Source organism: Chamaea fasciata, unplaced genomic scaffold, assembly GCF_029207755.1.
Source record: "Chamaea fasciata isolate MVZ Bird 193981 ecotype frontalis unplaced genomic scaffold, bChaFas1.0.hap1 SCAF_3, whole genome shotgun sequence".
NCBI lineage: Eukaryota > Metazoa > Chordata > Aves > Passeriformes > Sylviidae > Chamaea > Chamaea fasciata.
The window spans coordinates 104,465,467-104,479,318 of NW_027094088.1; the positions used below are offsets into that span (position 1 = coordinate 104,465,467).

The window sequence follows — 13,852 nt, forward strand, 5'->3', positions numbered from 1 at the left end:
TTTTTTCCCTTTTTAATGTAACTTAAGGTGATATTTCTGATGATTGTCTGAAACTGGCAATTTCTGATTCTCTTGAGCTAGTGTTTAATTTATTTTATGCCATTAATATAGTTCTACATAAAGTGACAAAGAAAGGAGGCAAAGTGATATATCTCCAAGTGCTAAAAACTACTGGTTTTAGTGTATAAACCTTGTATTCAAAGCCATAAAACTGTATGCCTAGACACTTACCTTTATGCATTTCTGTAGTTTTGCTAGACTACTCATTTTTATAAAACCCAATACCTTTGTAAGCATCTATCAGATCAGGCAGCCTGCTTTCACATCTCAGTGCCACCAACTGGTTAGAGGATTAATTAAAAATTATGTGAATATCAGCTTTAGGTTCACAAACTGCCCTTTGTCCCTCTTGAGGAAGGTGCTTAAAATTGCCTTCCTTGGGAAGGCATGGGAAGGTTTGCCCAGTAGAGGGATACTAAGACAAAACAAACTCAGCCTATGAAACGAAAAGGGAGCTATTATATGCTTCACACATCGGAAATCAGAGACTTCATAAAAGAATATGCATAAAGATTCAGAAAATTGTTCTCAGCTACCACTTTCAGAAAACTCGTATTAAGTGTGTTGGACACTGGAAATGAAAGGAAGCAAAACTACCCCATTCTGGCAGGGGGTCTGTGAACACAAAACCATTTCCAGATTTAAGAAATACTTCAATTAAATTGTGTCTTAGTGCTCATTTCCAGTGAAAAAAAAAATTGAGTTTTTTTTTAATTTTATGTTACAACACAAGAAAAATGTGGTGGATTTAGGCCAAAAGGCAATAATGGTATGACAAAAGTAACACCAACATGCACTAAATTAAACTAATAAGGGAAGGGGTGGGAGAAAAGAACAAAAAAAAGGGGACTTTCTAAGCAGGGCAATAAATAACCTCCCTTAAACATGCTCTGTTACAACTGAACAAGATATGATTGCACTTTTCAGCTTTCTCAGTAGATTTTCAACAAGATGAGAAGTGAGTAGGAAGTTTTCATCCCTCTCAGCATCCTCTGGAAGATCCGGTCCTTGCTCCCTACACTCCATACTCTGAGTCAGATTATTTGCAGCACCACTTGCAATTCGGTGTTGGCTTTCTGCAGGTGGGTTCTTGTCTCCTGCACACAGAAGCAGGGGCTGGGCCACAGGGTGAGCAAACCCAAGTGCTGCTGCTGCTGTGGCCAAACTCACATTTCTCCATCCACAGACAGCAAGCAACCAGTGAGACAAATGTGTTGGGAAATAAAGCAGTGCTGGGTTTCATTAATTCTGATTCAGAGTTTCATAAATGGAAGCAGACATCCTGGCCAGTCTGGCCTTGCCACATGGTCTTGTCCTGATGATGGACTTTGCTCTGGGAGACCTATTCCCTAAACCAATGGGAACCAGGTGCATGGGAAAATACAAGCCTGCATTTGTCAGAGGAGAAAGGATGAGGTTTAGGCAGAGGCCATCAGAGAAACAGGGAAGTACCAGTTTCAAAAAAAATTACTCATTCAGTTCTAACAGCTAGAGAAAGGATAACTAAAGGGCAATTTCTGCTCAGGTGACAATGGAAAGCCAGGAAAATGTTGGGTTTGTTAGCAAAGGAAACTGAGTGGCTCTCCATGCATGGCAGAAGGACATAAAGGAACTTCTTTGGGACATGGCTGCTCACGACACTACAGAGGCATAGCTGCAAAGGGGAGGGAAGAGAAAGCAGAATCCTGGGTTTTGATCAATACTGTAAGTACTAATAATCTTATTGTTAATAGCTATTATTGCTATGTGGTAATGCAAAGTTTTCCCTGGCAAAATCACTTCAGACAAATGTGTCCCCACTAGGAAAGAAGAGTCTGTTGAAAAGGAAAATTACATGGGAAACACATGCAATGAACAGACAGAATTATATGAGAACTACACACTAGGAATATGTGAACTCTCCCCTTTCCCTTAAGGCATCTAACATAGAAAAGAAAGGGGCAGTCCTCCCATCAAATGGATGCTCCAAGAACTTTGTGGAAAAAGATCTGGGCCATCAGCACAGAAAACCTGTTCATCTGCACATATTGCCAGGGATGAAGTTGCCCATAGGGACCCCTTGAGCACAAACACAGGTTGAAGACAAGGAGTGGGAGCCAGGACTGCATATGCAGCCATTCATATCCAAAAGTAATTGCACGAGAAAATTTAGGGAAACATCCTTAAGATGATGCTGCCTGGATTACATGTCCTCCTGCTGGCCAGCCTTCCCTGGACACTCAAGAAGCCAAACAGCAGCCATAAACACAAGGACCTGAAACGTACCTGCCTTGGTTCAGCTGCTCTCATCATCAGGGGAAAAATACATACCTGGGGAAAGAGTTTCTGCAGTGTGAGTAGATTAAAACTACTCTTGTGAGGAGGGATGAAGAAATCAGTTTCCTGGGATCTTATATTCTGATTAATTAGAGCACCATCTCAACAAGAGATAAGGGCTCCATTTAAGGAGGCAATTACCAAACCCCAACACCTTCCAGGATACTTTAAAAATCAATTATCCAAGATAGCTGTATAAAAATAATTGTGCAACTATGTCGCATTGGCATGAAAAATACTGTGTAACCTAAAATGGTAAAAGAAAAAATCTATTTGCAAAGCTCTGGAGCTGAAGGGATGGATCTGTAGTTCTGGTACTGTTAAGCAATCCTGCAAGAAGCAAAAATTATCTCCAGTTTATAAAGACATTTCAGAAAAACAGAAAGCTTTCTTTTGGAATGCATCAGATAGCACATATTTTTAGAAGCTGCTTAAGGAAGATGATGTCACTGCATTTGTAAAAAATGCTCTTCTTTACAACGGACCAATTTGCAGAACAGCCGAGAAACTCTGAATGAACATAAACCCCCAACTCAACAGCTGTCCCATTCAGATCAGCTGGCTTCCAGCAAGTCTCATTAGCAATTTCCCAAAATTAGGGAAAAGGCAATCCTGAAAAAGACTAAATACTCTCAGCATAATTTCTAGAAGGGTTTGGTTTTTTTTTTTTTTTTGGTGTGTGTGGCTGTGTGACAACAGCCAGAATGTAACTTTTGTTCGATGCATAATGAGATCACATTCAAAATGTGTTTGTTTGATTGTGTGGAGACCATGTATCCATTGGAACAAAGTGATGGGTGAGAAGCTGGACATGACCTGGCCATGTGCTCTCGCAGCCTAGAAAGCCAAACGTGTCCTGGGCTGCACCCAAAGCACCAGATGAGGGGGGATTCTTCCCCTCTGCTCTGCTCTGCCCTGGTGAGACCCCACCTGCAGTCCTGCATCCAGCCCTGGGGTCCCAGCACATGTGACATGGACCTGCTGGAGTCCAGAGGAAACCACCATGTTGATCAGAGGGATGGAGTGTCACTGCTATGAGGAAAGTCTGAGAGAATTGGGGTAGTTCAGCCTGCAGATGAGAGGACTTCAGGGTGACTGTCCTGGTTCTGGACAGGACAGGGTTAATTTTTTGCAGAAACTGTGACGGGGTGTGGCCAGGACCTGGAGCTTATTCTGTCCCACCCTACAGTCATTGCCAGGGGTGCCAGGGGAAGGGACTCTCTTTTGGGGAGAAGGGGTTCCTTCCAGTCTGGTTATTGTCTATTCTCAAGGGGTTTCTGTGTGATCCATTTCTTTTCTTGTACCCTTTGTCATTAGTATCATTCCTGTTCCTGTTTGTTTTCTTATCTCGTTGATGTTTCCAGTAAATTGATCTTATCTCAGTTTGTGAACTTTACCCTTTGTGCCTCCAAGTCTCAACTCCATCCCACTGCAGCTGGGAGGGGGAAAGCTGGGAAGCAGGAGAGAGGAGCATGTGGTTTTGGAGAATCTTGGTAGGCACACTAAATTGGGGACTACCATTCCTAAACCATGACAGTGATCCAGCTGAGGCCTTCCAGTACCTGAAGGGAACATCAAGGAAAAATAGGGCAGAACTATTTACAAGAGCATGCAGTAAGAGGACAAGGGGGAATGAGTTCAAAATGAAAGAGAGGCGGTTTCGATTAGATATTAGGAAGAAGTTCTTTACCATGAGGGTGGTGAGGCACTGGAACAGGTTGCTCAGGGAAGTGGTGGGTGCCCCATTCCTGGAGGTATTCAAGGACAGATTGGATGGAGCTCTGAGCAACCTGGTCTAGTGGAAGGTGTCCCTGCCTACAGCAAGGGAGTTCGAACTGGATGATCTTCAAGGTCTCCTTCCAACCCAAACCATTCAGTGATTCTGTGGAAGTTTGTTCACCAGACTTATCTCACATGGGCTTGAAGCCACTCAGTCTGGGTCTAACAGGGCACCGTGGCTCCTGGACAGTTTCTGGCTGCCTATTGGTATGGGGAGCAGGGACACACAAAGGGAAGATCAGTCCTACATCACCCTGCAGCCAAGTAAGAGCAGATTTCATGGGAAGGCAACCTGACAGCCCACCCGTGGGGCAGCAACTGGGAATCACTGGCAAATACGCATTCCCAAACTGAAAAATAATTAGCCACCTAGGTTCTTTTAATTAAGATCTTGACTTATCCACCACTCCCGGATATGCAGATGTTCGGCTGCTGGGATGTATCAACACACCTGAGCACTGGAGGCAATTTGGTTTTTTCATACTTCAGCAGGCAGCAGAGAGGGGCACCTATCTGTAAGACCTGCACATCCCATTTTATCACATTGGCCATGTCTATGAATGGGGGACTGTTATTAATGACACCTCTACTGCTACTTTGGTGTAGATTTTCATATGCAAATTTCAAAATGTCAAAGGTGTTTGGCTGTTCTGGCACCCTAGCATGAGCTAAGTGCCAAAGCAGTGCAGGATCACACATTTAAGTAAGGAGATAAAGGTTTTGCCTCAAGGATATGATGTTCCAAAGGCAGAGAGAACCTAATGGGAAATGACAAGGAGCAGTGGAGAAGGCAGGGTGGGGAAAAGAAGGAAAAGAGACAGAGAAGGGAGAGGGCACGGGACTATCATGAGAGGACAAGCCTTTGTTTTTCATTTTGGTATGCAAGATATTTTCTCTGGGTTATCTCTCTTTAGGATCTTTTATGTAATTTTTCTTGATCATCCTCTTCTCATCCTCCACCTCCTCAGGACCATGTTTTCCATACTCTGCACGATAATCAGTGGGTCTCATATAGAAGATGATGCTACTGTGTAAATGCAACTGCTAGAGCCCAGTCCCTAAAGAGCAGGAATTGCTCGGCACTGGAAAAAAACAGATTAATGGCAGAAACTGCACATGACTGTAAACGAATTTATCCCTTCAGTTTATCCCTCCTCTTCTTTGGTTTCTGTTACTTAGGCCTGTGAGATGCAGCATCTCTGACTAGAAGGTATCTATTCAAATCAATGCCTTCAGCTTGAACTAATAACCCTGCCACCATCACAGCACCTGGACTGCCTCTGACACATTTCTGTTCATGAAGAACAAAACAACTTATTTTATAGCACATATTAAAGAATTCCTGCAAATCCATTTTGTTTGTCTTGCTCAGAAATGAGACCTAGGAGACAATAGTAACAGATTAAAATGTTAAAAAAAGCTCGATGTATTAATTTTAAGTACATACTTATGTTCAGTGAGTTATTCTGAGAGCTTTGCTTTCCATATTGCAATGCCTCAGTGAAATTGTTTTCTGCACTTTACACTGAGATTTTCTGCTACCGACAGCTTACAGCGTGTCAAAGCAACAGAGTCATGACAATGTCATGCAGAAACTTCAACACTGTGCATCAAATCAAACTCACAGCATATATTCAACAGGGTGGCCATGGTCACCAGCTCACAGCCACGTATTAATGCAATAACAACAGAGCTTTGATTTGGAGTAAACATACATAATTAGCACATTGTATTAACATCGCAGTATGGATACTATTCTTGTATATTCCTTCTTAATATGATGGACATTAACTGGAGTTTTCTTAATTCCCTGCGAAGAGGATCAGTCTCATACGGAGTTGTGCTGTCAGACAAAACGGCGGATGAAAGGGCAGCGCCAGCAACCCCCAGCCAGGTGCTCGGGCAACCTGCTGCCTTGCACCGTCATCCTGATGGACCACAGGGTTCAGCGGGGAATGCTGAGCCCCCTCACCCCTAAATCACACCGAGAGGTTCGGGACGGTGCGTCTGTGGGCGGGACGGGATGAGACAGGGTGAGATGGGATGGCAGCAGCCCGGTGGGGCCGGACGCCGAGGGTGCAAGGTTGTTCTCTGCCCTGAAAAGGTGCCGGGGAGGAAAGAAGGAAGGATGGTCGTCCCGTCCCGGGGAGCGGGCCAGGCGCGACCCTCCCCCGCACTAACCTTACCTGCGCAGTGCGCCTTTGTTCCTCCGGCTGCCGCGCCGGCAGCGCCCCGGCCGCTCGGGCGCCGGCCCCCGCGGGGCCATCCTCCTCCTCCTCCTCCTCTTCCTGCTCTTCCTCCTGCGCCTCCCCGGCGGCGCGGCGGAGGGGGGGTCCCGGGACGGCCCCTCGGTCCCGCAGCCCCCGCAGGACGAGCAGCGCGGCCGCGGCGGCCGCCAGCACCAGCGCCGGCCAGAGCAGCGCCAGCAGCCGCCCCGGCAGCTCCCCCGCGCCCAGCGCCATCCGCGCCGCCGGCCCCAGCATGGCCGCGCCGGCCCCGCCGCCCCCCGGCGGGGATGCTCCGCTCGCTCAGCTCCCAAAGTTGGTGCCGGAGCCGCGCTCGCCGCCGCCGCCCCGAGCGGCACCAGTGCGGCTGCGGAGCGGCGCGGGCGGGCGGGGGACCGGCCGGCCGGGGCGGGGGATGCGGGGGGGCCCGGGGGGCGCGGACACGTCGGTGCTTACGGGAGCCTCGTGGCGAAGGGCGGGTGCGCCGTGCGGGGGGGCGGGAGTGGGACCCCGGGCGCGGCCGATGGCTGGTGCGCCGTGCGGGGGGGCGGGAGTGGGACCCCGGGCGCGGCCGATGGCTGGTGCGCGGGGAGTTAGGGGTTAATGCGCGGAATGGGTCTTCCCTACAAGGAGGATGAGAGCGGTACGCGATGAAAGGTGAAGGCGACGCGATTCGAAGTGGCGGAGCTGCGTTGGTTTGAGCGCAGATGTTTGGCCGAGGATTGGGGTATGCAGGGATGCTCACAAGTGATGCTTTTCTGCAAAATTCCCCAGTCTAGACAGAACAGTCTTTAGGGATGTACTTCTGTTGTCAGGCAGCGCTACAAACATGTCGTTATCGAGCACCATCGCTGTGATGATGACAAGCGCTGCCATGTAACGCAGCGCGAGATGCGCTCTCATCTCGGGCTGATCCTCTGAAAAACAGCCTCTCACCGCCGCCAGCAGAACGCGGAGCAGAGCGCCTCGAACAACAGACCTCTGTGCCATGCAGGATGGAAAATTTCTCCAGCCACCTGATGAATAAGTGCAGATGATGCTCTCAGAAAGTCTTTTTTCAAAGTCACCGAGTTTCTTTTAAAGCTGAATTTTGCCCTGGTCAGTCTAGGGGGACAACCTCTGAGCAATAAATAATTATTGAATAGCAGTGAAGGGAAGGAGTGAGCTGCTCATTCTCTCAGCATGGTTGTGTCTTCCACCTGGCACAAACACAGCGACACTTACCAGGGACCATAACAAGAAAAAAAAAAAAGAAAAAGAAAAGAAAAGAAAAAAAAAGGGTAAATATTTTATTTAACTAAAACAGCATAAAAATCATGCTTGTAGCAAAGCCAGCACAGAGAAAAGGCTGGTAAGGGAATGACTTTTATCTGTCATGGCTTTATTTCACACACAGCAGGGACTGCTCTCTCTTGAGTGTGGATGCAAGAGCTGGAGCTCAAACTCAAACCTACTGAAAAGATGGCAATGGGGAAGGCTCATTATCCATCCTTCCACTGGATTACCAACTCTTCAGGGATGAAAGATTTATTATTCCCATGTGCTGGACCTAATTAGAATTAATCCTAAACAAGTCTAGGTTATGAAAGCACAATAAGGTGTTTATAGCACTCTAGAAATTACCAGACAAAATACAGGAGAATTGTGGATAAAATGATGTGCTGAATGGCCTTATGGGAAGAAGAAGGTTTTGAGAAGGAGAAATGCTTAATACATAGAAGAGAACTGTAGGGGTATGGTGGTGCATCAAATGCTGTTGTTGGGATAGGAAGCTTCTGCTTAAACATGGATCACACAAGTAATCATTTTCAGTCTGTACCTCATACTGCCTATCTTCTAAAATTCAGCACTGCATAAGCTTGTGGTGAAAAACCTCAGGAATTTGAGTGTTTCTGTTCCCAGGCATGATACTGATGTCTTGTGAGAATCTTGCACCCATCTGGAGCCCTGAGCTGATAACTGAGTAGTCATGTGCAAATGTCAGAGACCACGGGACTTCCTCCATAATTAAAAATGGCAGTTATGTGGTTAGTTAGATACTTGTTTTTTATTTTTTTTCCTTATCTTGATTTTTATTTTTTACCCTTCTTTATTTCTTTGTTTTTAAAGTGAAGATACATCTCTTCAGGTCCAAGCTGTTAAATGGATACGATCTATACCACAGCTCATACATAAATTCACTACTTTCAGCTCATCTAAATGAGTTTGTTTTTCTTTTCCTGGAGAAACATAAACTGAAAGACATTTCAGGAGTCAGCATTGCTTAATTGAGTATGAGATTACTGCTTTGCACCATTCCTTTCTATTTCTTTTTTCTTCAATAGAGGCAATTACTGTGGCTGGCCTCTAATGGCATTTATTTAAATAGATAAGCCTCATCATACTAGACCTTTTTTTTCCTAGTATTATTACAGGCTCATTTGGCAGCATATCTCTTACACTATTGCTCTATGAAAATAGTACAAATTATTATCATGTCATGTTATATGGAAAGACTGAAATTTTATTGCAAACGTGAGAAGATATTTTTCTATTTATGTGTGACATGTGCTAATTGCAAATCTCAAATGGGGAGTTGTTCTCCCTTCATACCTGGACAGAAAGTCCAATAATGAGGAGCTGGAACCATGTATCTGTTGTAGATCAAAATGTGGTGGATTTTCACTGACAGAATAGTGCAGACACTAAAGTCTGATGGGTTCTGGTCAAACCTTTCTGCTTCTGTGCTGAGTTTGTCATTCAGGGTGCTGAAATGATGAAGGTAGGTTTTGGGAAGTTTTCTGGAGAAAAAATACAGTCTTATTAATATTTAAATTAAGAAGGCTGTTGGATTTTGACAAAATCAAATGTCAACTAAAATAATTTAAAAAAAGGCAAAACCTTGGTTTGGGCACTTTTCATGGTAAAGGCAAAGCAGAGTTTTCTACCTGAAACGAAAGCATTATTTTTATTTCCATTTTCTATTGAATCATTAAAAAATGAAATTTTCTAAAAAAGGAAGGAATTAAACTATTGTTCTTATAACATTTCACAGAAATTATAAGGTTCTGACCTGACGTATTAACAGTAGACTTTAGGATTCTCCCACAAAAGCCAAGAGAAATGCCTAACCCTGACACTGCTCCTGTTTAGTCAACAGCAACAGACATGGTAGAAAAATCAGTGATTTCAAACAAGTGAGAGAGATAGAGAGGAAACTTTTAAACTGCCCCAGCAAAACCATCTTTTGAGGTCCCATCAAAACCACATTTTGAGGGGCAGTGAGGAGACCTCTCTAATCCAACTCCCTTAAGGGGTTCAGAAATCTTCATCTGAAAGAAGGCAGGTGAGTTTTGTTTCTAAGCAGCTGCTTAGAAATCCCTGAGTAAGGGCAGATATTGAGCTGTGCCTTCCCTTGGAGGAGCCATTGGTGCTGACCAGGTTGTTCAGAACGGACCCTCCTTGTAGGATCACAGGGCTTCCTTTCCTCTCTCTGAGCCTCGGGGATTTGGGGTAACTGGATGGAAAACAGTGGGGGGTTTGCACCTGTTTAAGTGACATGGAGCAGTCTCTGTGTTTTTGAGCCCACAGCTGGGAAAGGTTTTGGGGGAGTGTCCTGGGTTGTAGTATAGGATGCGCACAAAGTATTCTACCACCATCTTCATGAACTGTTGAATCCAGGTGGGGCAGTGTTTTCCCAGACCCCCTCCCTCTGGGCCGTTATCTTCTGTTAATGGCCCATCAAATGCCTTGCCCATGACTCAGATAACTCCCTCCAGGAGCTATCTCTGTTTAATGGGCCATCAAGGACCCCCTGCATGACTCATCATCCCATGGTGAGATGCTCCGCCCAGGGGGAGGAACCAAGCATTCTCACCTGGAAATAATCTGGGGTTTGGGACAGTACAGGGGGCCCTTACCCACTGGATTCCCAGAGGACCTGAGCTACCAGACCTTTCTATGGGATCACTGCTTCAGGAAGACCACCTCATCTGGACTGCTTCCATCACCCTGGTCAGGTTGTATTCTGACTCTGTCAGTGGTCTTTTGTATTACTGCATCTATTTTATTTTACCTTTTTTTTTCCTTTCTTCCTATTAAATTGTATCTCTGACTTGGAGCCTCTAATTTGTTTTGCTTTCAAACCACTACAGGGAGCACTGTGCAGACAAGGGCAGGAGGATGTTTGGACGTGGCTGAGATCAAAGCACAGGTCTCTGTTTCAGGCATTTGTGGGTAATGAAACACTGAGTGAGGATGTGTCCCCCAGCAAGGCTCCTGCTGCAGGGCCCTGCTGTGGGCTGGGACCCTGCTGCTCTGCTGTAATGAAGCTCATTTACAGGCTGATATGGTCTCACAACCTGCTTGTTTACAGGCTTGAACAGGACATTTGCACCACGTCCTGAGGCTCATCTGATGATGTGCAGGACGTGTATTCATCACATATTTGTGCAATTTGCAAACTTCTGCCATTTCTCCTCCTGTCTGAAGCCCTGATGCCACAGTGACTTTCCATGGAAATGCCTAAAGCTCATGAAATACTGAGCTTGTTTAGGCTGTCGATGAGGAAACTGAGGAAGCTGGAAGCTGCACGCCTGGCAGCAGCGTGACAATAACCAGTAATGAGAGAGGAGTGCTCCATCTGTTCAGACTATTCAGCTCTTTTGCACGGCTGCCCACGTGGCCAGGTATTGGCCATTAAATAAGATGATTAATTCCTTGACAAGTTGGTATCTGGCCTAGCAGTCCTGCATTTCCTTTCGGCATCTGTGGCTGCTTTGAGGAATGCAGCTTTATAGAATTTTACTAATTACCTAATAGCTTTTCAATCTCTTGTTTCAGTACAGGGAACTGCTGTTAATTAATTGCAGATTTTCAGCATACCATTCTTAACTGATTCCCCTAGTAAATATGTTTAACACTTGCCTTGGTTTCCTGTACATGATTCATTCAGTTGGTAAGTGATCCATCTTTGTTTGCTGTCAAAGTCTTTGAGTTGGAAGAAGACTTTAATCATGTTACTTGGCTTTCCTGAATAGAGGGAAGAAATGGAGTCAAAAAAGCACGCAATGGTAACACAGTCAAAGAAAGACCATGGCCTGGGTCCCTTTCACTAATAAAAAAGTTGTGTAAGCTTCAATTTCCCTTTCATTTTCATAAAGAACATACTGGAAACATCTATTCAGCCAAAGACATGAAACTAAAACAAAGAAACAAAAAACATCTTGAAAGGAGAAAAGAAGGCACTTTCCCAGCTTATGCATTAATTAAGACCAGTCAAAGAAAACGGCTTCAAAGGAAGGAGGAAGCCAGTGGTAAGCACGGCTGCAACTACTTTTAATGGGCTATAGCAACGACATGCATGGCAGGCAGAGCCATAGCAGGCATCAATGCAGCAGTGGCAGTTCAAAGGCGACAGAGAAAAAGTTGGAGGCAGAACTGAAGTTGCTGAATAGTGAAATTGTTTCACTAGCAGATTTGTCAGCTCACTGTGGAACAAAGGAACTTGTTTAGCAGAACACGATCAACTTGAGAACCGTAAACACTGCTGGTTTAAGGATAAAATCAAAGGTCTTGAGAGCAAAGCAGAAGTAGACATAAAAGTATGCATAACTGGCTTTCCTGGAGGTGAAGAGGTTTGCATCCCTGTCAAACAATTCAGAGAGAAGCTGTTAAGTGCCCCAAGTCACTCATACCCTTGGCACCCACACTTCCCCTGGGTGGAAGCCTGTGCAGAGCTGCATGAATATACAGCAGGATTGGTAGGTTTTCTGCACATCTCCTCTGTGGTGGTTTGGAAGTCTGACAGGAAAATTAATTCCCTTCCCCTCTACAAAAAAAAAAAAAAAAAAAAAAAAAAAAAAAAAAAAAAAAAAAAAAAAAAAAGAGCTGAATGCAACCTAAAACATACTATTATAAATATTTTATACAAGTAATAAATGTATTTGTTTAGCAGCAAAAGACAGGGCCTTATTATGTTCTTTCCATGCATATTTATTCTCAGTGCTTTTCAGCCTGTGTCCCACATCCAGCTGTCTGGGAAACCAGCTGGTAATTTGCTGTTTCTTTTGACAAACACTTCAAGCTCATGCTTTAAAGACTTCCTAGGTCCCTTCATCAGCAACCAGCAGCACGTGTGCAATTTTACAGAATCATGATGTCTACAAAGTCGTCTCCTAAAATTAAGATGTCTCTGCTTGCTTTATTCCAAACTGGCACACGACACAGTGAGCATGGAATAAAATGACTGATGACACACAGTTTATTGCTATCAAAACCAGCATTCAGAGAGTGGCAGCTGACACACTGAAGGGAAGGCATCATTACCGTCAGGGAGGCTTTAGTGTCAAAAATATCTGAATACACATCCACTGGTAAAAGTGTGGCTACAGTGCAGTGTTCAGGCAGTTTCACATTCTCGTTCCATCTGGGTATCAAAGGATGCCTGTCCCTAGATGTGCTCAGATGAGCTTTGCATCTGAAGAGGATCTTCCACTTTGATCTGGGGATGTGGAGGTCTGAAATATGTACCACATCCACCACATCCTCCATGTTTTCTTCTCATGTTTAGTCATCCTCCACGTGAAAAAAAACTACATCTTGTTGCTAATTTAATGTTATCTAGCTCTGGTTTCCCCACACTGATTTCTGTGACTTGCTCTGACAGCGATATCATTCTCGTGTTGCTCCTGAGGAAGTGCTCCAATGTCACATGTAAGTTACCTCTTAGACTCACTTCTGATAAATATAAGATATTAAAACTCTATTTCTCACCAAAAGGCATTTCCAACAGGTCTAATGTTGGTTTTGGAGTCTCTTACTTAGCACAATCCCTTGACATCCTTTTTCTGCATTGTCTTATGGAGAGGTAACATTCAGCCTTTGTAACCTATTAACTTTATCCTAGACACATGGTGTGGGATCATTTTAGCTCTCTTTTCCTCATCAACATATGAGAGGCACCACTGGAGCTGGCTGCTCATGTTTTTACCCCTTCCTAGCCAGTTTACTAGTTTCAATTAAATAAAATGTGACCCTGGTTCCTTCATAGGAGGTGTCACAGCAAAGGGCTGTCACCTCCATGGCTGGCAGTTGCCTGGGGATTGAGTGCACATAGGTTTGCTCTAATAAGGGCTCTGTCCCATGAGCAGCCAGGACAAAGGACTACAATAATCACAAAGAACATTCTGGATCTGGCTTTTTAGCAGAGAGCTCTATTAGCAACTAAGTACTAAGGTTTTTCAAACTACAATTTTGTCTGGAACCCAAGACTGTGTCCCTGAGTTGTGCTCCAAGGATCCAGACAGTCAGGATTTTGTGGGGTTGTTGCTGTTCTGCTCAGCCTACACAAAAACCATCAGCCACGTGGGATAAACCCCACATTTATTGTCTTCTTCCACAACCCAGGGTGCCAAGATTTCACCATAAGGCACATGACAACGAAATAAATGACACTGATGGTTTCCCATTTTATAATTGCCATGGCAACTATA

The 13,852-nt window shown here is 44.8% G+C and overlaps 1 protein-coding gene across 1 annotated transcript in view; it reads right to left on the minus strand.

Annotated features, from left to right (window-relative positions):
- Positions 1 to 6,638, minus strand: part of LOC136287547 (protein LYRIC-like) — a 30,515-nt gene extending 23,877 nt beyond the window's left edge. Inside the window, exon 1 of the mRNA XM_066180327.1 lies at positions 6,342 to 6,638. Within this exon, the coding sequence (XP_066036424.1) occupies positions 6,342 to 6,638 (297 nt within the window). The remainder of the gene's footprint in view (positions 1 to 6,341) is intronic.
- Positions 6,639 to 13,852: the final 7,214 nt, after the last annotated feature.